Below are 22,490 nucleotides of genomic sequence, written 5' to 3'. Positions count from 1 at the left end.
ATGTCCTGTGCACTGGTGCCTCCCTAACTACTAGTAATTTCTAAAACACAGTAAACACCCAGCAAATGTTGGGGTGGGTAAAGCATTAGTGCTTTTCATTTTCATTGTTTTTTTTTTTTTTTTTTTTTGGAGGAGTCTCACTCTGTTCCCCAGGCTGGAGTGCAGTGGTACGATATCAGCTCACAGCAACCTCTGCCTCCCGGGTTCAGGTGATTCTCCAGCCTCAGCCTCCCAAGTAGCTGAGATTACAGGTGCCTGCCACCATGCCTGGCTAATTTTTGTATTTTTTTTTTTTTTTTGAGACAGAGTTTCGCTCTTGTTACCCAGGCTGGAGTGCATTGGCGCGATCTCGGCTCACTGCAACCTCTGCCTCCTGTGTTCAGGCAATTCTCCTGCCTCGGCCTCCTGAGTAGCTGAGATTTTTTTGTATTTTTAGAAGAGACGGGGTTTTACCATGTTGGCCAGGCTGGCCTTGAACTCCTGACCTCAAGTGATCTGCCCACCTCAGCCTTACAAACTACTGGGATTACAGGCATGAGCCACATGCCCGGTGGCATTAGTGCTTCTCCTTGAGCTGCTGCTCCCTCCCTGTCTCTGTTGATCAACCCCTTCCATGAGTAGCCTACACTGCCCTTTGCATATCCTCCCTGTCTCTGTTGATCAACCCCTTCCATGAGTAGCCTCCACTGCCCTTTGCATGTCCTCCCTGCCTCTGTTGATCAACCCCTTCCATGAGTAGCCTACACTGCCCTTTGCATATCCTCCCTGTCTCTGTTGATCAACCCCTTCCATGAGTAGCCTACACTGCCCTTTGCATATCCTCCCTGTCTCTGTTGATCAACCCCTTCCATGAGTAGCCTACGCTGCCCTTTGCATATCCTCCCTGCCTTTCACTACTGAGCTATTTGGAAAGCGGCTTGCTGCTGTCAGGCTCCTACGACATTTTTAGAGGACAGCAGGGATCTTAGTTGCAGAACCTGTTCTCAATGCATGTGTTGGTTGAATGACTTTCTCCCGGGCATGTATCTCTCTGCAGATGGGACACCGAACTTTTCATCTTACTGAATATCCTTCCTTGGCTTCTATGACTTAGATCTTTCCTAGCTTCCTCCTGATGCTCTGACTGCTCCCCCTTGTGTTCTTGGCTGTTTTCCCTTTCCTTCTCAGTCTGAAAATATTTCAGGCACTGCCTTCAATCCTCTTCGGCCTCTCTAACTTCCACTTAGACTCTTTTGCCCCCTTCACCCTGGACCTTCTAATAAAGAAAAAAGAAAAAGAATTGCAGAATTTCTGTTTTAAAAAGCTCTCCTGCTGATTGTGATGCTGAACCAGGCTACTCTCTAGCATCAGGGGATCAAGCAAGGCAGGGTCGGAGTTGGCATTTGTGGTTGTTTCTTTACAATTCTTTCTTTCTTACTAGACTCCAAACTCATGGTCGAAGTCCATCCTTAGTGTTTAGCTCAGTGCTTGGCACATGGAGGGAACTCATTTGGGATGGATGGATGGATAGATGGATGGATGGATGAATACATGGATGGATGGATAGATGGAGGGATGGATGCATGAATGATAGATGGATGGATGAATACATGGCTGGCTGGATGAATACACGGATGGATGGATGCATGAATGATGGATGGATGGATGAACACATGGATGGATGATGGATGGATGAATGACTATATGGATGGGTGGATGGGTGAACAATTGTATGAATGAATGGATGTGAAAGGCAGGTTGAATTTAGATCATGGAAATCTTCCCTTAATTAGAGACAAATCATACTCTGTGCCTTGTGTGGACATAAAGGTGAAAGACTCTCTCCCTACTGCATACGTCTTTGGAGAACGCTTCTCTTCTTCCCTTCCCTCATCTATTTCCTCCACCTTTCCAGCTCTTCTCCCCATTCCTACTTACTGAAATACCAAGTACCCATCGATTGGTTTGTTGCTGCATTTTTGGTACCTCTCCTGTAACCCCCACCACATTCTGCCTCCACTCACTAATTTAATTACAAATACAACCCCCACATCATATTCTTTGTTTATGGAGGGTAGGTTCCATGTCGCCTCCAGTACCTGGACAGTCAACATGTGGGTAGACTGAGATACGCCACTTATCATGGCAATAGTTATTTATTTCCTAATTCTTAGATATAGTGTTATAAGTGTGGAGATCTATGAGCTGAGCTAATTTCCAGCAGATCATTTTATTTTAAAATTAGAACTGAAGAGCATATTCAGCATGTCTGCGTGAATATAGATACAGATGGGAAAAGAGCTGAAAGCGGCTTTTTTGAACATAGAGACTAGAGTGTATGGGATACTTTTGCTGTCAGGAATAACAATAACAACAAAATGGCCCCAGTTCAAAATGGTTTAGTTAACAGGGAAAATGCATTTGATGTGCCTAGATGCCCTGTTATGAGATGCCTTGAGTTGGTCAGTACTCCTCCCTACCATAAGTAGAAACACAGAGACTTCCGTCCTTTCCTCCAGCTATCCAAAGCATGTCGGTTTTATCCTCAGGTGACCTCTTCTCATGGTCCTGGGGTGGCTCTCATAGTTCCGAGTGCCACACAGACAGGACTGCTATGCTGTGGCTGTTCTTCATCAGCCAACACTGTTCCTGGAAGTACTCTAGCTCACTTCCCTCAGTGTTGGATTGGCTAGAATCATATTACGTGCCCTTCCCTAAACCAATCAGTGGTGAGAAGAAATGGTGCCCAGTGATAGGATTTATACTGGTGTTGGGGCTGGTCATCCTCTGTGGGTCATGCGGGGGCAGGTGGAATGCCCAAATAAAATTACGTTTCCTTCTATAAGGGAAGAAGGGCAGCCAGTGTGTCTGCTGCCATCGCCACCTGTGTGTGGCTATAAATGAAAAATGCAGGCTCTCTGTGGCTATGTTAACCATGACTGTGGGGATGGATGGTTGCCGCTGCTCGGTCCCTGGCATTGCTGGTGGGAATGGAGCTTTCTCCCCAGGCTGCTGTCACTCACCTGAGGTACAGGGTACTTCCTGGACTGAGGGCAGCTTTTCTGGACCTACTTTGCTTTCTTCACAGTACCCAATTCTACCTATGGAATATTTACTGCTGCTTACACATGGTGGCCAGGGAGATCTGTGCATAGAGAGTGGCTTTCTTGTCTAGTGTTTTGGGGAATGAGGAGGTCATTTATTCCTGAATTTAACAATGCCTTTGTTGGGCATGGTGGCTCACCTCTCTAATCCAAGCACTTTGGGAGGCTGAGGGAGGAGGAGTGCTAGAGGCCAGGAGTTCGAGATCAGCCTGGACAACACAGTGAGAGCTCATGTTTCCCCCAAAATATTAGCCTGGCTTGGTGATGCATGGCTCTTATTCCCATAGTCTGAGCTTCTCGGGTGGCTTAGGTGGGAGGATCACTTGAGCCAGGGAGGTCCAGGCCACAGTGAGCTGTACTGGCAACATTGCACACAAGCCTGGATGACAGAGAGGATCTTGTATCAAAGAAAAAAGAAAGAAAGAGAGAGAGAGAAAGAGAAAGAAAAGAAAGGAAGAGAAAGGAAAGAGAAATGAAAGAGAGAAAGAAAAGAAAAGAAAAAAGAAAGGAAAGCGGAAGAAAAGGAAGAAAAAGAAAAGAAAGAAAGAAAAAGAGAAAGAAAGAAAACAAAAAGGAAGGAAAGAAAGGAAGGAAGGAAAGAAAAGAAAAGTAAAACAGAAAGCAATGCTTTGCATCTACACATGGACTATCAGCAGCCCCATCTCACTGGACTTGCACCACCTCTGGAGTCAAGCCTCTTACCCATAGTTTTCAGATGAGCAAACTGAAGCTAAGAGAGGTTTTGTGGGCTGCTAGTGGCTCAGCACAAACATGGAGCTCCACGCTCAAGGTTCTTTCTGCCTCACCATGGCTGCTTCGAACATTACGCTTACCCTTCAGGTACCCAGACGTGTTTAGCTTTGGCCATTTCCAGTCCAGATTTCCTGATGATCCGGTGCCTTCTTCTGCCTCCCCACACAGAACACGAGCCTGCCTGAGTCCCAGGGGTGATGTGGTTTGTCCCCCTGGCTGGGGGCAGGGCTGGGAGTCTCTCTGCAGGTCATGTGACTCCTTGACCTTGGCTTTCTGCCATTGCTGGGGTAGGGGTGACTGAGCTGGGCTGAGCAGTTTGCGCTCTTACCAAAGTTCTCAAACGGCTGTATTTTTTGAGTTCTTGAGTCTGGTTTGCATAATTTTCTGACTTCTTTGCTTTGATGAGGCCTGCTGTACCTCACGCGGCTGGTAGTGTGCCTTTCTTTGGCAAAGCTTCTCTTCCCGGACTTTGTGACATCTTTTTGGATCCTTGTGGCTTCTCAGCTGCCTTATGGATAATTGAGGTTGTCAGGTAAATGCCCTCAGGGTAAATGAAATATTAATAATGCCATAATGCTAATTTAAAAATACCCATCGCACATATTTAAGAGAATCCTCTCTGGGCTTCACTCTGGGCTTTCAATCAGGCCCAACAATGTCTCAGCCATAAATTAAATTATTCTTTCAGCCTACTAGAGGTTTTGGCACAAAAATCTACCATAGAATAGCATATCGTAGGAAATCTTAGTTCATACTTTTAAAACTCTTACTCCCTTTGCAGAAGCTGAAAACCAAATACTCCTTTAACCACTTATCCATGCCAAACAGTTAACCAAGCAATAGTCAATATTGGCTTCTGGATTTTGGGAACACTTTTTAAACTGAGGATTTGTGCAGCTTTGCAAAGCATGATCTACTTCACTGTCACCCCCGACCCCGTCCCCTTGAACATCAGCCCACTCAGTAGGCAAAGCCAGCTCCTTGGGCCCACGTAGGGCTGGATGGAAAAAGAATACATTACAGTGAAATAAATGCTTTAAAAGCATGTTTAGGATTATAAAATGATTATTCCTTAGTTTTCTCTCCCGATTATAAAGATAAATATTCTTGGTTTAGAAATTTAGAAAATATACAGAACTCTAAAGAAGGAAATAGTTCAACATTTCAGATGTTACGTGTAAGTGAGAGGATGCAGTTTGTGTCTCTCTGTGCCTGTCTTATTTCGCTGGGCATGAGCTTTTCCGGGTTCATTCATGTTGTCCTAAATGGCAGGATTTCTCCTCTAAACGCTGAAGAGCATTCCACTGTGCATGTGCACTGCTTTTCTCTATGGACGTTTATGCTGATGGACAATTAGGTTGATGCCATGCCTGCTGTTCTGAATAGTGCTGTAGTGAACGTGGAAGCACCTCTTTGACACACTGATTTCATTTCCTATGGATCTATACCCAGAGTGGGATTGCCAGCAATCATATACTATTTTGATTTGTAATACATACAAAATTGATTTGTAATACATTTGTAAACGTATAGTATTTTGATTTGTAATCGATCTTTGTGTTCTTGAGGACCCTCCATACTGTTTTCCGTAACGGCTGTGCTGATCTACACTTCCTCATAGTGGGCAAGAGTTCCCTCTTTCCACACCCCCACCAACACTTGTGATCTTTTTGATAATGACCGTTTTAACAGGTGTGAGATGACATCACGATTCCTATTTGCATTTCCTTGATGATTAGTGATGCCCTGTCTAGGGGAACTGGGGAGATGTTGTTGGTGAAAGGACACAAAATTTCAGTTAGACAGAAGGAGTAATTTCAAGAGATCTATGCTTTGAACTTGAATAGACCTGTGATCCATTGACTGTAGTTAATGCAATGCATTATATTCTTGAAAATCACTAAGGGTAGATTTCAAGCGTTCTCGCCACAAGAAAATAAGTGTGAGGTAATGCAGATGGTAATTAGCTTATTTTAGCCATTCCAAAATGTATATATATATTTCAAAACATAATGTTATACACAGTAAATATATATAACTTTTATTTGTTGGTTTACAAAATAAATAACTTTAAAAAGATTTAAAAAGAAGCAAATAAGAACTCCTATTTCACACTGGAAACCAGACCCAAAGACCGTGACTGTTACGTTGTGATGACTTCTCTAAGGGCTTCCTCTTTCCATTCCTGCCTTCCCTCATTTCTTTCATCCATTTATTATTTTTTTCTTTGTGCAATATTGGGATGATATTATTTATGTGGTTTTTTATCCTGATTTTTTCCCCCAAGAATGTTATGTTGTATTTTCTGTATCACAACAAACGCTTTTCTGTGAGATCTGGGCAATTTGGGTTAAATGTGCCTGTGTATAGGTTTGGAAGACTTCAGAAGGAGTTGGCTGGGGGCTTCCTAAGTAGAGTGGGAGTGTCAGCTGGCCTATGGAACCATTTAGAAGTAAATCTGCCCATTACAAATATTGATTTTGATGCAGTATTTAGGACATTTTCTAATTTAAAAATATTTTCAGTGGAAACAGATGCCATTTACAATTTGTCATGTTGTAAAGGTTCTGCTAAATATGTTTTGGGCTTGAATATTTTACTTGGAAACTTGTTTAAGAAATTCCCATATCTAAAAAAAAAGAAAAAAGAAAAAGAGAGAGAGACTGGATTTTGGAGCTGTGCTAACAGGCATACTGTAAAAAAGATTTTTTTCTTTCTATCTTTTTAGCTTGTTAGTGTTCTAAGATTTTAAAAAATATGAATCCTCCTAGCATTTACAAATGAAAAGGGTTGTTTCTTTTCTGGGACTAAGACAATCACTTAATTATAGTTCTCAGGATGTTTTCTAAATTCTAAATCCCTCTACCCTGTTTTAAGCAGCAAAAAGTGCCAACAGAATGATCTGGGGAAGCCATTATTACAAAAGCTGGGGGCTGTAAGGAAAAGAAAACATTTTCAAAATATTTTCTGTGCAAAAGTGTGTCTGTGCTTCAGCGTGCCAGTCAGGCTTGGCCTCGATTTCGCTCTCAGTTTTTGCTTCACAATGCTGTGCTTCCCTCAGAGGAGAGGAATGTTGCCCCCTCTTTTTTTAAAGGGAAGGATTTAAGTTCTTTCCCTTTTTTAGGATATTTTAAAATAATGTTTAAGAAATAGGTTTTGTCCCTACATGTACAGTTGATCCTTGGTATTAATATTTGAAAACAAAGTAAGGTTTAATATTCTTAAACTTATGTTCAGGTCATTCCAGGATCTCTGGAGACCCAAGGAAAGCCGTGTTGACCAAAAGCAAGACCAATGACTCACAGAGACAAAAGATGGCGGGACCAACGGCAATTCAAGGTAAAACGAACAGAACCCAAATAATCCTGCCCTGCCTAGTCAAGACTTTTCAAAAAAATGCGAATATGTAAATATTTTGTGGCTTTACTATTTGATGTTTGTGGTTCCAAACCTCCACAGACCATATCTGGATCCTTTGCTGTACTTGGATGACTTATGACTTATGTTGGTTCTGCGTGGCACCCTTGACTTCCCCCAAGAGGAGATGTCCTATTACCCAGCACTGCCTGTTCCTGCCCCTACACTGCAAGGATTCTAGAATTGCTGCCTTCTCACTACTGTGGTCTTCCCACCTCCTCTTTTCCTCCACCACCATCTACTGTCTTCTCCCTTTTCCAGAGGAACCAGAGGCTTGGTGTCTGCAGACTGGTGCTTTTACAATATTTCCGATTTTTTTTTATCATTACTACTACATTTGGTTTATAGTCATCTTATAGTTATCTCACCTGCATGCAATTGAAACCTCATTTCAAGGGGCACACCCAGGCAATGAGTCTTTGTAGTCACAAAACATGCCAAAAAATAAAAATAAAACTCTAAGCCACGCTCCTGAGGCTGACCAGGCTGTTAGGACTCCCTTGGAGGAGGAGCACTGAGGGGATCAAGGTTATGGGGGTGCTCATATGACATTCATGTTGGCCACAGAATGTAAGAGCCCCTCCCCTGCCAGAATGAAGCCAGGATCGATTCGTAGAAGAAATAACAGTCCATGGAGCCTGAGACATGCCTTGACCAGCGTCAGGGTCCAGTGAGAGATGGTGCAGTGAAAATGGATATGGCTCCTGAGGCCATGACCCCACTGTGAGGCCTCTAATCTGCCACAGTTGAGTGATTTCAGTAAGTCCCTCAATAGAGGTGGCTTCCTCTCCCTGTTGTAACAAAGTGTCATGAACTGGGTAGATTAAAACAACAGAAATGCATCATCTCACCTTCAGGAGGCTGGATGTCCAAGATTAAGGTGTCAGCCCTGGTGGCTCCCTCTGCGGGCCTTGGGGAAAATCCATTCCAGGCTGCTTTTGTCTTTTCCCTGTGTCTTCACACCATCGTCCTTCTATTCAGGTCTGTCTTTAAATCTTTTTTTGTACGTGCATCAGCCATGTTGGATTGGGTCACTAATGACCTCACTTTAATTTGATTGTCCCTGTAAAGGCCCTACCTCCCTATAGTCACATCCGGAGGGACTGGGGTTTAGTATTGCAACATATGAATTCGGGGAGAGAATTGACACAATTCAATCCATAGCTATAAGTGTTTCTGTTCATTTGGAAAGATGAGCCGTTTCCTACTGAAGAAGTCCACTTTCTTTTTTTTTTTTTTTTTTTTTTTTTTTTTTTTAATTTTTTATTGGATTATAGGTTTTGGGGTACATGAGCAGAGCATGCAAGACAGTTGCGTAGGTACACACATGGCAGTGTGCTTTGCTTTTCTTCTCCCCTTCACCCACATTTGGCATTTCTCCCCAGGCTATCCCTCCCCACCTCCCCCTCCCACTGGCCCTCCCCTTTTCCCCCCAATAGACCCCAGTGTTTAGTACTCCCCTTTCTGTGTCCATGTGTTCTCATTCTTCATCACCCACCTATGAGTGAGAATATGCGGTGTTTCATTTTCTGTTCTTGTGTCAGTTTGCTGAGGATGATGTTTTCCAGATTCATCCATGTCCCTACAAACGACACAAACTCATCATTTCTGATTGCTGCATAATATTCCATGGTGTATATGTGCCACATTTTTGCAATCCAGTCTATCATCAATGGGCATTTGGGCTGATTCCAGGTCTTTGCTATTGTAAACAGTGCTGCAATGAACATTCGTGTACATGTGTCCTTATAGTAGAACGATTTATAGTCTTTTGGATATATACCCAGTAATGGGATTGCTGGGTCAAATGGAATTTCTATTTCTAAGGCCTTGAGGAATCGCCACACTGTCTTCCACAATGGTTGAACTAATTTACACTCCCACCAACAGTGTAAAAGTGTTCCTTTTTCTCCACATCCTCTCCAGCATCTGTTGTCTCCAGATTTTTTAATGATCGCCATTCTAACTGGCGTGAGATGGTATCTCAATGTGGTTTTGATTTGCATCTCTCTGACGACCAGTGACGATGAGCATTTTTTCATATGATTGTTGGCCTCATATATGTCTTCTTTCGTAAAGTATCTGTTCATATCCTTTGCCCACTTTCTTATTTTTAGATAAATGTAGAGGTCCGTTCAGTTTCTCATGCTGTCTTCCATCTCCTGCTGGCACTCCCTGCTTAGCTTTGGAGTGCAGCAGCCAGGGCTGGACTGGGTTAAGGCAAGTGGGGCACAAGATTTTGGGTGGTGCTCCCCTTCAGGTGTTGATCCTGCACCTGCATGAACCTGAGAGGGAGAGCCTCCTTAAATCATGGGCCCTGCATTTCTCCCTGCCTCCTTCTTCCTGCTCCATAAGGGAGGCCTCTGCCCCAGTCAGGGGCCTGGCATGCTTGGCAGGAATCAGGCCTGTGCAGTTCCTATGGTAAGATTTGCTGGTGATAGACTGATTTGCCTAATACCTACTCATCCAGGACAAGTGCACCCATCAACCAATGCATTCAGGAAATAGATTTATTTCTATGAATCCTAAATTACTGAGAGCCATTTTGTCTAAAATGTTTTCACTTAATGACTAGTTAGCTTAAAACTAAAAATTAAATTTCTAAATTAAGGATGTTTTTAGTCAGTTGACAAAGGGCTCTTATGAAAGTCAGCAATTTATTTATTGAGAATTATTTTTCTTAAAAAGTTGCAACGTTTTAATTAGCCAGGCATGGTGGTATATGCCTGTAATCCCAGACACTCAGGAGGCTGAGGTAGGAGGACTGCCTAAACCCCGGAGGCGGAGGTTGCAGTGAGCTGAGATTGCACCACTGCAATTTCTATCTCAATCTCTGTCACCCAGCCTGGGTACAGAGCCTCCCTGTCAAAAAAAAAAGTTGCAACATTTTATACAGTATTGAAATCATCCATTTGAAATATTTTTGCTTTCTTAGTAATAATGATTACCACTTGTTTAGGGTTATGTGTCTAGCATTGAGAGAGGTTTCTTTCTTAGGCATAATTCAATTTACTCCTCACAAAAGCCTGTTGGTGTGGACGGAGATGATCAAACAGTGGTCCAACTTGCATACTGCTCAGTTAGAATAGATACAAGCCAGCTCTTGCCCTGACCCCTTGTGAATTGCTGAACATCATCTGGAGGTTTTAAAAATTTTTTATTTTTGTCTCTTGCCAGTACCAACCAATCCTTCAACACTGATACCAACTGCGTGTCCAGCAGTTCAATTCAGTCCTGACACTGACAACCAGAAGTCTGTGTCAAATTCCACAGCTTTAAGGGCTGAGTTCCCCAACCCTGCCCTCACTTCAGATGCCAATTGCAAGTATTGGGTCCCCAGGTTACCCTTCACCCTGTCTGACATGGCTACAACATTGGCGGTTCCCACAACCCCCCCCCCTTTTAGGTTTAATAACTTGCTAGAACTCAGGAAAACGCTATGCTTTTATGATTCCGTTTATTGTTAAGGATATGAATGAACAGCCAGATGAAGAGGAGCACAGGGCAAGGTCTGGAAGGATCCCAAGTACAGGAGCCTCTGTCCCTTTAGCATTGGGGTGCACCAAACTCTTCATACCAATATGCTCACCAGCCCAGAAGCTGACCTAGCCCTGCCGGGGTATTTTATGGAGGTTTTGTTACACAGGCAGCCTTGATTAACTCAATTTTTAGCCCCGCCTTCTTTCCTGAGAAGTTGGGAGGTGGGGCTGAAAGTTCTGAGCATCTAATCAAGACTTGCTGTTTCTTGCAATCAGCTGCCATCCTGAAGCTATCCGGGGACTCCCCAGCCCGTTGCCTTCTTAGAACAAAAGATGCTCCCATCACTTGAGAAATTCCAAGAGTTTTAGGAGCTCCATGCCAGAAACAAGAGACAAGGGCAAATGGATTTCTTATTATACTACAATAAAATTATCCCCAGTTTGCAAATGTGTAACTAAGTTTCTTGGAGGATAAAGTGATTATTTTTAGGTTTCCAAGGACTAAGTGGCAGATCTGGTTTCTACCCCTCACCTGGCTCTGCACCTGTGCTCATATTGAGCATTGCCCCTTGCCCAGGGCCCTGCCTATGCCTTTTGGACCCCACTCCCATCCTCTTCAGCTGCACCCACCCCCATTCCAGACCACACCCCAGGTGCCAGGGCACCCAAAGCTCCCTTCCAAACTGGATTGAGCATCTTTTGGGTTGCACCAACCTCTTTCCTGGAGTTCATCTTCTTGGGAAGATCTTGTACATGTTTCCCTGGGTCTGAAGGAGGAACAGGGAGCACTGTTGAATGGCTTGTGGCCATGTGGATTGGGATGTCCACATGACCGTATGTGTCCCCTAGCCTGCAGGACAGAACTGGATTTGAGAAGAGAGGAAGGGTAGGGTTGGGGGGTGGTGTGGGCGTCTGAAATTTCCATCTATTTTCTTGCACCAGCCCCGCTAATAGTTGAGTCTTTTTGTAACCATTTTGCAATACTGTCTCCGTAATTACAAATGCTTATTTTCTTTTCTGCATATCAGCCCATCTTTTATGCAGTTAGAGCTTAGGTAATCCAAACCAAGTCTGTTTCTATTTAGTAAGATGTTGGCATTTTGAAAACAGAAACGAAGAAGTGACACAGGTAGAATTCTATTAGTGTCTAGGGCCTTTTGTGGTTGTTGTTTAAGATACCTAATAATAAAATATAGCTGGGTCATGAAACACAAAATCATATAGAAGTATATACTTTAGCAAATGAGTTTGTTGCAAGAAACAAGTATTAAAGACACGATCTTCCATTAACATAGAGTGAAAATTTGCAAGGGTTCAAAGGCAGGTGAAATAGAAAATAAAAAGGCTCCTATAGTGACGTGAAACTATCACCAATTTTTAGTATGGTGCTGTTTGTTTTGTTACCAACTGCCAAATATTTGAAAAACGACCAGGAGGAACACAATAGTGAATTAGAAGTGCTCTTTAAAAAAATCCATAAAATGCTTCTGAAATGGTGAAAAAGAGCAGGCACCCAAATGGCTGCAAAAAGAGTCAGAGATCCCTGTGGATTGAGGAGGTAGGGTAGGGAGGTTGTGCTTTTATTCTCCTGGCTTTAGGTCCACTGGGTCTTCGCTGACCTGGTGTGGAGGATGGCACTGCCATCATGCAGCATGCTGAGTGAATCCTGCTGGTGTGTGATCAGTTGGTGGTGGTGGGCTCAGGAACTCATATGCCCCAGATCCCTCATGTGGGGGAGCTGGGAGAGACTTGTTCCTGCTTTGTGCCTTTCACCTTCTTTCCTCTGATCCTCATGCCTCTTGTTCGTCAAGGCTCCTTGGTGGCACTCTCTCGTCTCTGCATGAATCAGGTCTCTCTTTCCTCTAGGTATATCCAACACACCTCATTGGGCCACGCCACTAACTGCCTGCTCTCAGGACTGACCGTTCAAATCTGTATGAAACAGACCTGTTTCCCATCTCAAACCCCCCAGGATCGGGACTGTGTTACATCTGAAACTCTATATTTTCCCTTCCCTGCCATTTTATCTTTGATGCAACCTGAGTACTCAAACCTTCCTTGTAAGAAACAAGACAGTCAAACAATTGCTCACTAAGTTTATATCTTGGTTAGTTACAGACTGAGTGGCTACTGTAACTTCCACAGTGTTGCTGCGGTCTTGGATATCCAAGGATGTTGATTCAATTTCATTATTTTAAAAATTCTGGGAAGGCTGGCAGGGCATGATGTGAAGTGAGAATTCAGTTGCTCCTTGGAAAGGCTCTGAGAATCCCATGGGGGCTTCTGATGGAGGTTTCTGGGTTATCTTCCAGTTTCCATATGCATTTCGAGGGTAGGATTAGGGTTTGAGATCATGTCTCTTAGGTGAATGGAAATAATCTGTCTCTGTTTTGGGATGAAGTTGGCTTCTTCTGAAATGTCCTGGGTCTCCTTTTATCTATGGCTGGAAGAGTTTTAACGAAGATCTCAGTAATCTGATTATGCGGGGCAAAGTGTATGTCATTAATCTATTGTCACAAAAGTGCTGTGTAACAAATTCCCCAAATTTCAGTGGCTTCAAGCAGTAAGCACTTACTTAGCCATGAGCCCGTGGGTTGGCCTGGCTAGCGGCTGGTCTGGTTCCCCCTCTCTCATGTCTGGGGTTTTGGTTGTCTATGGGATGATCAGAGGTAGTCTTGGTGCAGTGACTGGGATGGATGACTCTACCCCAGGTGCCTCTCATCCTTCCACATGCATCAGGCCATGTTCCCAGGCTGGTGGAAAGTTACAGAAAAGTAAATGGGAACACATCCTGCCTCCTGAGCCTTCAGCTAGGACCTGACATGCTTGTCTTTCTGTTATATCCTGTTGGCTGAAGCAGATCATACGGGCAGCCCAGAAATAAGGGTTGGGAAGTGATCTACCTCTTTAGTGGGAGGAACCACAAAGTTATGTGGCAAAAAGCATGGATACAGGAGGGGTTGAGTGTTGGGACCGTCTTTGCTCTCATCCATAGTGAAAGTGAAACAAGCTATATACCCTCTGTCTTCTCCGTTCTCTAGAACACTTACGGGGTGTTTCAATGACCTGTATGTGCAATCAACTAACCTGGTAGTTTAGTACAAAACCCACTTATTATTGGTCACAGTCCCGTGGGCTGACTGGACTCTGCTGGAAGCTGCCTCCCTGGTGTTGGCAGGGGCCATGGTCATCTGAGAGATGGTTCTCTGGACCGTCCAGAACAGCTTCCTCCCAGGCATTGGTGCTGGCTGCCTGCTGGGCACTCGATCCTCTGCCATGTGCCGTGCTGCTGAAGGTATGGGGACTTGGTTTCAGGAAGCAGGAAGGGGAAGCCCCCAATTCCAGGCCTGGGCCTGGGGCTCCTGAAACATTTTCATTGCTTTGTTCTCCAGGTCAGAGGCAGCACAGGTCAGCCTGGGTTTGAGGGGAACGGGACAAGCTTCAACCCCTGGTATGAACGGCAGCATGTGTGTGCAGGCAGGGAGGAACTGTGCAGAGTGAACTAGCCCAGAGGGGCTGCCCAGACAGATGGAAACAGCCATGTGCTCCCCAGAGCAAGGTCACCCAATGGGAGCCCCTCCCTTTGTCAGGACAACTTGTGGATGCTGAATGACCGGGCTGAATGATCCCAGGACTAGTGTGCTGTTTTCCTGGGGCACCTACTGCTCTTAGGAGAAGGAGAATTGAGGATTCCTGTGCTCCCAGAAACCTTCAGCCAGGCCCTGTCTTCTCCCAGTCTCTTCTCCCATGAGAGCACCAGGAGCCTGGGTCCCCTTCATCTGCTTCCCAGTTCAATTTCAGGACTGCACTCCACTCCCTTTGCATTTTCATGACTATCATCCCCCAGAGGGACTTACTTTAGGGCCTGGGGGGAAAAGTACTTATTTTCCAAGACCTAGACATTAGGGGGTCTAGGTATATAGAAAAAAATAATGCCTAAGGTTCCCAGCATCGTCTTCTTGGCCAGCCAAGCTCTCCCAATCTTGAGAGGCCTCCGGGGAGAACTTTCAGGAGGACAGACCCGGAGCACACCGGTCATGAGAGGCGGTCGGGTTGGGAGTGGGTGTGTCTGTACCGTTAGAGGTCGGAAGGGTGGGCTGTGAATGTGGTGAGGGCTCCTGTGGGAGGTTTCCCACATCACTGGAGTCATGTGCTCCATAGCAGATTCAAAGGACAGCTTTTGAAAATGTCTGTAATCATATTGTTTATTTTTATTTTGTGTTTATTACTGCAAAAAGCCATTGTAAAGAAGAAAAACAAAAAATACAGGTGATAAAAAGCAAGTGATGGCATCTAAAAATGTAAATTAAAAAAGGTATCTTTCGTGCCAGAAACAACTGATGGCTTAACTGATTTGCAGAGCACCAGAGACTGGCTGGGGACTGGTTCCTAGAGGTTGGAGCCTGGAAGGAGGGGCCCCATGATGGGAGAGGTCAGCCTAGAATCCAGCCGCAGTCAGAGCCATGACCAAGTATCCAGGGAGGCAGGGCAGCAGGTGTCAGCAGTGGGAAGGTGAGGGGAAGATACTCCTCTCTTCTCTCACCCCTGCTCTCCAGCAGGGGCTATGTCAGCCAACTCTGACAGGTGGCCAGGAGGCCAGGTGCCCTGCTGAGTCCATCTGTAGAGGTCAGCCCGGGGGCCTGGGACAGCACGGGGAGGCTGGAGACTGGCTTGCTGGAACGGGAGGGGCACAGACAGTGGTCAGAACACGCCACTTTATAATCTGAATAAAGGAATATATATTGGATGAAGTATTTATTTCTGGAAAATTCCTGGAGTATGGGCACCTTTAAATTTAATTTATTTAAGGCATGTTTTAAAATGTCCCTTCAAAATATGGATTGATACCTGCTAATTAAGTCAGACCAAAATTTTTTATGGGCTCTGGAGTCAGATAGGCTGATCTGAATTTTGGTTCGGTTGCTTATCAACCAGGTGACCCTGGACAAATCAGTAACCTTTATGTGTCTTGAAGTCCTCATCTGGACAATGGGAATGACAGCTCTCAGCATTGTGCTCGGAATGAAATGAGAAAATGTGTGTGGAGCCCTTAGCAGTCAAGGAACTGGCACTGAGATATTCGATGAACAGTAGCTGTGCTGTTTACTAAGTACTTAATAACGAAGCCAAAAAGGCTGTGCAGATGGCATTAGTTATAACGAGATTTCGAAGTCCTGCTTTCTCAGTGTAATGGGAAGTATGCCACATTTTAGTCTCATGTCTTTCTTTAATGGATCCCTAATTAGATACCGCCCATGTGGAAGGATGTGTGGATACTGCATGCGGCGTGGGTCAGCTTGAGCTAGATTCTTTTTTTTTTTTTTTTTTGAGACGGAGTTTTGCTCTTGTTACCCAGGCTGGAGTGCAATGGCGCAATCTCGGCTCACCGCAACCTCCGCCTCCTGGGTTCAGGCAATTCTCCTGCCTCAGCCTTCTGAGTAGCAGGGATTACAGGCACGCACCACCATGCCCAGCTAATTTTTTGTATTTTTAGTAGAGACAGGGTTTCACCATGTTGACCAGGATGGTCTTGATCTCTTGACCTCGTGATCCACCCGCCTTGGCCTCTCAAAGTGCTGGGATTACATGCGTGAGCCACCGTGCCCAGCCAAGCTAGATTCTTTTGGCCTTGTCGGACTGGGCTTCTCTTGGGCTCAATCTAAGTGATTTTCCCAGTGGAAGGGAAGTGAGTTAACCAGTCACCTCATGGACCACACGTACCTGGAGGATGCCTTTAAGCAAACACGCTTAATGCAAAGCTATGATTCTTTTGTCCCTGGTGAATTGTGTCCAGTCCTGCTAGAACATAAAACAAAGAAATGTAGTTTTTTATTATTATTTATGTTGTTCCTTTTCTCTTCTAGCTGTCAGGTTCTGAACAGCTGGTAGATGGGCTGGCTTATTGAAGGACATGATTCAGACTGTCCCGGACCCAGCAGCTCATATCAAGGTAAGTCCCTCCTTGGCTGGGAAGCCAGCTCTGGCTTCCTCTGTGCCTAGATTTTCATGGATAGCTGCCCACATATCAGTCAATTAGGGGCCGGTCAACACAGCCCAGGAGCTAAGAAAACGGTTTTTACTTTTATAAATGGTTGAAAAAGAAATCAGAAGAAGTGTATTTCATAACACGTGTAAATGACATGAAATTTACACTTCAGTGTCCACTAAGAAAGCTTTATTGGAACACAGCCCCGTGCATGCATTTCCATATCATCTGTGGCTGCCTTCACTGCAGAATGGCATGCTTGAGTAGGTTCGACGAAGACCATATGGCCTGCCAGCTGAAAATATTTCTGTCTGGACCTTTTCAGAAAAAGTTTGCTGAGTTAATATGTGAAATCACATCTAAATTCTTCTAACTTCGGTTTTAATTCCATCTCCTTTATACCTGCCTGGGGTTAGTGAGGAGGAGACAAGAGGGTGAATGGTTGGATTTCCGATGTAGGAACGTTGTTTTATCTGGGCCTGCTGACACTCAGCAGCCTGTCACCTCACACCTGCCCTGGCTGCTTTCTGACCTGCACTTCCTGAGGCTGTGGAGGTGAGAGGGTGAGGAAGTGAGACTTGTGTCAAAGGAGGTCCCTGAGAGGACTCTGGACCATTTATTTTGACACTACACATACGTGTGGGTAATAGCTACAGGGAGGAAATGAGATGGTAGTTTTCATATACTTGACACAAATAAAGACTGCAGAAAAAATTGGGGCTTAAGCTACCTTATCCAAATAGGCTGTCTACACCTGTTCTGGTTCAACTATATCTATGCTGGCCAAAGTAATGGACTGCACAGCCAATTCTTCACTTTCCCCATATTAATTCATTTTCCTTAAGTGGTGTGGTTGGTCTTACTAATTTATATTCCTTGCCTAAAACATTTATTGAAAATGGAAAGTGGCTTATAATTGAAAGTTTGTGGTATTGAAAAACGTAGCTCTTTTTGAATAAAATATAAAATGCCTTTCAAAATCACACACGTACAATTACACATGGACTCACACACATTTTAAAACAATACATTTGGTGCGGCATTCTGGGCCATGTGCAGCTCACATGCATACACATTTACTTCCTTTGAAAATGGAATTGGAAGTAGTAAGAATTTCAGTGCATTCCTTGAGCTTCGTGGGTGCTCCTGCAGTTTCAGAGATTGGGTTGTTGACCATTCTGAATTTTGCCCAGGGTCACAGAGGAGTAGATGCTTATGGGGACACTGTAATTTGATTTCTGAGTGCTATTTCGTTGGGCTGTGACAATTGTGTTTACAAAAAGAATGCAAGTGGGATATCTCTTGTGGATGTGATTAGTTTCTTCAGAAGTGTTGGGAACATATTTGATTAGTATGTCTGTGCTACTACAGACGTAAAGTGGGAGAAACGCTTTATTTAATTTTTAGCGTCTGCTAACCATGAAGCTACATGAGGCAAAGAAAAGCTCATGGGGAATTGAGACAACAAATATCTTCTGTAGTTCAGAACATGAGGGACGGCAACTGAAACTCATTCTATTGGCTCTCCACACCACTGCTCCAGGCAACCAGAAGGAAATCATGAAGTCAGCAAGAAAGTATTACAGATTAAAGAAAATAATTCATAAAGCTGAAACAAGTCTATGCAAACCTGAAAACACCATCTCGGAAAGTGGAGCTTGGTAGAAATATTCCGTGTTTGATTTCAGAATGAACTGTGTCCGGCTCCGATTTATCCTGTTGTCATCATATTGGTTGATGTCAATACAAAGTGAGAGATAATTTTGAGAAATCATAACTCTGAGAGTTTTTAAAAAATAAATTTCACCCCAAATGGCTTCTGTGTGTTTGGAGACATAAGAAGTGTGGTTACTAACAGCCGATATGGACTGTGAGGTAGAATTATGTTAAAGATGTTTATTTCCTTTATAAACCTGTCAAAATTCTACCTATTAGAATTTGAACAATTATTTTTGTAATTCTTTTTTATATGAAATTGGGATTCTTGACAACAAAGTTGGGAGAATAATTTTCTTCCACCGACTCATTAAAATGCCTGACGTTGCCGTTTATGAAGTAAACTTTCATGTGTGAGAAGTTTCTGGCTTTGGGCTGTGGAGGGCTGCTGTTATTTCTGGGAAGGAAGCTCGTATAAATCGCACATGAATGATTCCTCTTGACGTGTTAACATACATAATGGAAGATTTCGTTTTTGGTTCATTGCTACTAAAATGTTTTTGTTATCTGAGAAGGACTTGAGCTTTCCACAGAAGTGACTTAACACTGTAGGTGCGATGCCCGTGAAGATTCTGTGTGTCTTCACAGTCCTGTCTGCAGGCCGTCCTTGAGGAGAGGAGCATTCCTTTCATCTTAGAGAAATTCACTCTGCACAATTCATGATGACTCTTTTCTGCCAGAACCAATGGCTTTTACCCTTTTATATGTTTAAGGAGCTAGAAACAATAAAAGGGAAGGAGGGATGGCTGATAACTGTGGAATATAAAATATTCCTGATTTAAATAGTGCAAGAATTGTGGCAATTCGTTTACAAACAAGATGAGCAGAATGTTTATCTTAGCTTGGTCTCTGTTGGTGATAATAGTAACTACCATTAAGGATAATTTGATTTGACTTTCTTTGCAGGCCATTCCAGGTACCTTTATTTATTTATTTATTTACTTACTTATTTACTTACTTACTTACTTACTCAAAGGCATTGTCTCACTCTGTTGATCAGGATAGGGTGCAATGGCATGATTATGGCTCACTGCAGCCTCTGCCGCCCAGGCTCAAGCAATCTTCTTGCCTCAACCTGCTGAGTCGCTGGGACTACAGGTGTGTGCTGCCACACCCAGCTAATTTTTTTATCTTTTTGTAGAGACAAGGTCTCACTTTATTACCCAGGCTGGTTTCAAACTCTTGGGCTCAAGCAGTTCTCCCACCTCAGCCTCCCAAAGTGCTGGGATTACAGGTATGACCAAGAACTTTTTTACAACAGAATTTATACTAACGTGTCATGCAGATCCACCCTTAGCATGTTAGGTGTATATGAAGATACAGCTCTGTGAAGGGGTAGAGCTGTCACAACCAAAGATGCATGTGGACAATTACCCACAGCAGAGAAGAAAAAGACTAGCAAGTCCACTTTCTTAGGATCCTATAAATATTTTTGTCATTAATTCTAATTCTGATAAAGCATTTTTAAATTCACATGATTGCATTTCCTAAAAAGAGTTTTGTCTCTGTAATATTTTCATTTACTAATACTTGCTGAAGAGGACTAACTCCCCTTGTTGTTCGCCAGCTACTCTTCTTGTAGAATAATACACATTTTGAAGCTGGTGGAATGAGGACTGGACGGAGAGGGGAACCATCTGCATGTTAGTTCTGCTCCGTGGTCTCCGGCTGTGTATCCCAGAGATGCAGGTCACGAAAACCCTCTGAGCTTTGCTTCTTATCTAGTTTCATGTTGTGGATAAGAACACATTCTGGCTCGATTCAAATCATACGCTGTCGTTTACTCACTTGGTGATTTTGTACAAGTTTCTTCATTTCTCTGTGCCTTGGTCTCCTTTTATATGAAACACAAGCACCTGTTCGCAGCATTAGTGGGAGATTAAATGAGTTAGGACACTTTAAACCCCGCTGAGTGCTAAGCAATTGTGAGCTGTCACTGTGATCTATAAAGTGAGGGTGGCATACCCATCTTCAAGATAAAATATCATCCACTCTCTGTTATCTATAGAGCAACATGGGTATGTCTTACAAAACAGTGAGTGGAGTGAAAAATACAGAAAACAGAACGCTCTCTGTAGCACATGCTATTTACATGCATAAAAAGTTATATGCTCCCCAAGCAACATCATAGGGTTTTCAAGGGCACATACATACCTAAGACGTATAGATCACATTGGAGTGGGTGCTTGCTTGTGTGGTACATGCTGGCTAGTTGCTTTGAGAAGTGGTTAGGGGATAAGGGAAAAAATAATTGTATGCAAATAAAACAAGTTAATAACAGTGATGCTTTGATGTGGCACAGTGGGTCCTCCATACTGGTAGGAGCATGAGTTTGGACAAGCACTTTTATGCTGGCTTGGTGTTACCTAGTGAAGCTGAAGCTGTGCCTAGCCTGTGATCCAGCTTGTTTATTCATTCAGGATCTATCTGGGCACCAGGAGGTGTATGTGGGTAAAAAACAGAACAACCCAAATGACCATCTACAGAAAAATGGATAAATAACCTATTGTACTCCTCCAATGGAGTACTATACAGCAGTGAAAAATAAACTAACAGTGTCTCTCTGTAGCCATGTATCAATGTGCATGGTTCTCATATGTGAGTAGAATAAAGTCACAGATTACCTGCAATATGATTCAAAAAATCAGGATTTAAAAGAGGCAGAGTTAAAAAGCATATAATTCAGAGAAACATAATATGTGCTGAAAAGAAAAACAAGGACAAAATAAACACATAACTCAGAATTGAGATTACCTTGTTGGGGAGGGGAGAGTTTTTAGGGAAGGGCAGAAGGGGCTCCTGAGGTCCTGGCACTGACTTTTGTGGACTAAGAAGTGCATGCAAAGGTGTTTGCTTCTTATTCTTTAAATTGCGCAAATAGATTACATATCCTATTTTGTGTGTGCTATTTGCAATAGAATACTAAAATGAGAGAGAGGAAAAATTAGATGGCTCATAGTGAAGCCAATCTTGGGAGGAAGATACTTTCTAATTGTAAACCACATTGTACTTTAGCAAATCATCCACATTAGAGATCACTTGGTCTGATGCTGTTCTAACTGCATGGAAAGGTGGGAGTTATTGCTGGTCAAGTGACTCCCTTGAAGCAGAGGCTGTGCCTGTACCCAGGCTGAGCACGGACCATTTCCAAGTTGAGCGTGTCCTCCTGCCTTGGCTTTGTGAGTTTTACCAACCCACTCTTTTGCAATGAGGAACGATTTGGAGATTGTTCCTGACTTGGGCTTGTTTATTCATTCAACAAACATTTAGCAGACCCTCCATGTATCCACACTGGGGGTGGGGGAGGAGGGAGAGAAGATATCAAAAAGACACAGCATCTGCCTTCCAGAGCATGGGTCACCTGTACTCCACCAGTGGAGTACTATACAGCAGTGAAAAAGAAACTATGAGTGTCTGTCGGTAGCCATGTGTCAATGTGGATGATTCTCATATGTGAGTAGAAAAAAGTCACAGATATCTGCAATATAATTCCACAAATCAAGTCTCTAATACCTGGGACACTGTGAAGCTGCCAGTGAGGCCCAGGAGAGCTGCTGCTGGGGTCTGGGCAGGATCTTGGGGGCTACCCATAGTCTGCACCTTGAGCTGCCCCACTGGCTCACCCATCACCCCCGTGTCCTGCTTATAGCACCTGTGTTCAGCAGCCGCTGCCTCTACCTGTAACCCTCCTGGCAGAGGATTTTCCTGGGATCACACTTTGCGGCAGGGGAAGCAGGCAGATGACCTTTGAGGATGCTTGATGAGGCTGGGGGTTCTAGGTCCACACACCTGCAGTAGGCAAGTACAAATGCCGGATGTTGGACCCTCCATCGACACTTCCTCTGTCCTCCAACCCATGAAGGGTGTCCAGGCTCAGTTCTGTTGAGCTGATCAAAAAACCAGGTTTCCCAAGGTTTGTTTCTAACCATGATTTTCACCGCTTGGGTTCCTTTTCCCTTTAGCTTTTATACTTTTGCTTATTTTTGTAAGTGTGTTGGGATCAGATGATCTCAGTTTGAAGCTTGGCTCCACCTGTTGCTAGCTGCCTCAGTTTCC

At 43.8% G+C, this 22,490-nt stretch overlaps 1 protein-coding gene across 3 annotated transcripts in view; it reads left to right on the top strand.

Moving 5' to 3' along the window:
- The window catches only part of ERG (ETS transcription factor ERG), a 281,372-nt gene that overhangs the window by 71,099 nt on the left and 187,783 nt on the right, over positions 1-22,490 (top strand). For all 3 annotated transcript variants that reach the window (XM_008986692.5, XM_002761421.6, XM_035283369.3), the window contains exons 2-3: positions 7,074-7,175; positions 16,597-16,682. In XM_008986692.5, the coding sequence (XP_008984940.1) occupies positions 16,644-16,682 (39 nt within the window). In that variant the 5' untranslated portion in view covers positions 7,074-7,175; positions 16,597-16,643. The remainder of the gene's footprint in view (positions 1-7,073; positions 7,176-16,596; positions 16,683-22,490) is intronic.

The sequence above is a fragment of the Callithrix jacchus genome, chromosome 21 (genome assembly GCF_049354715.1).
Source record: "Callithrix jacchus isolate 240 chromosome 21, calJac240_pri, whole genome shotgun sequence".
NCBI lineage: Eukaryota > Metazoa > Chordata > Mammalia > Primates > Cebidae > Callithrix > Callithrix jacchus.
This window is presented reverse-complemented; position numbering and strand designations above follow the sequence as displayed.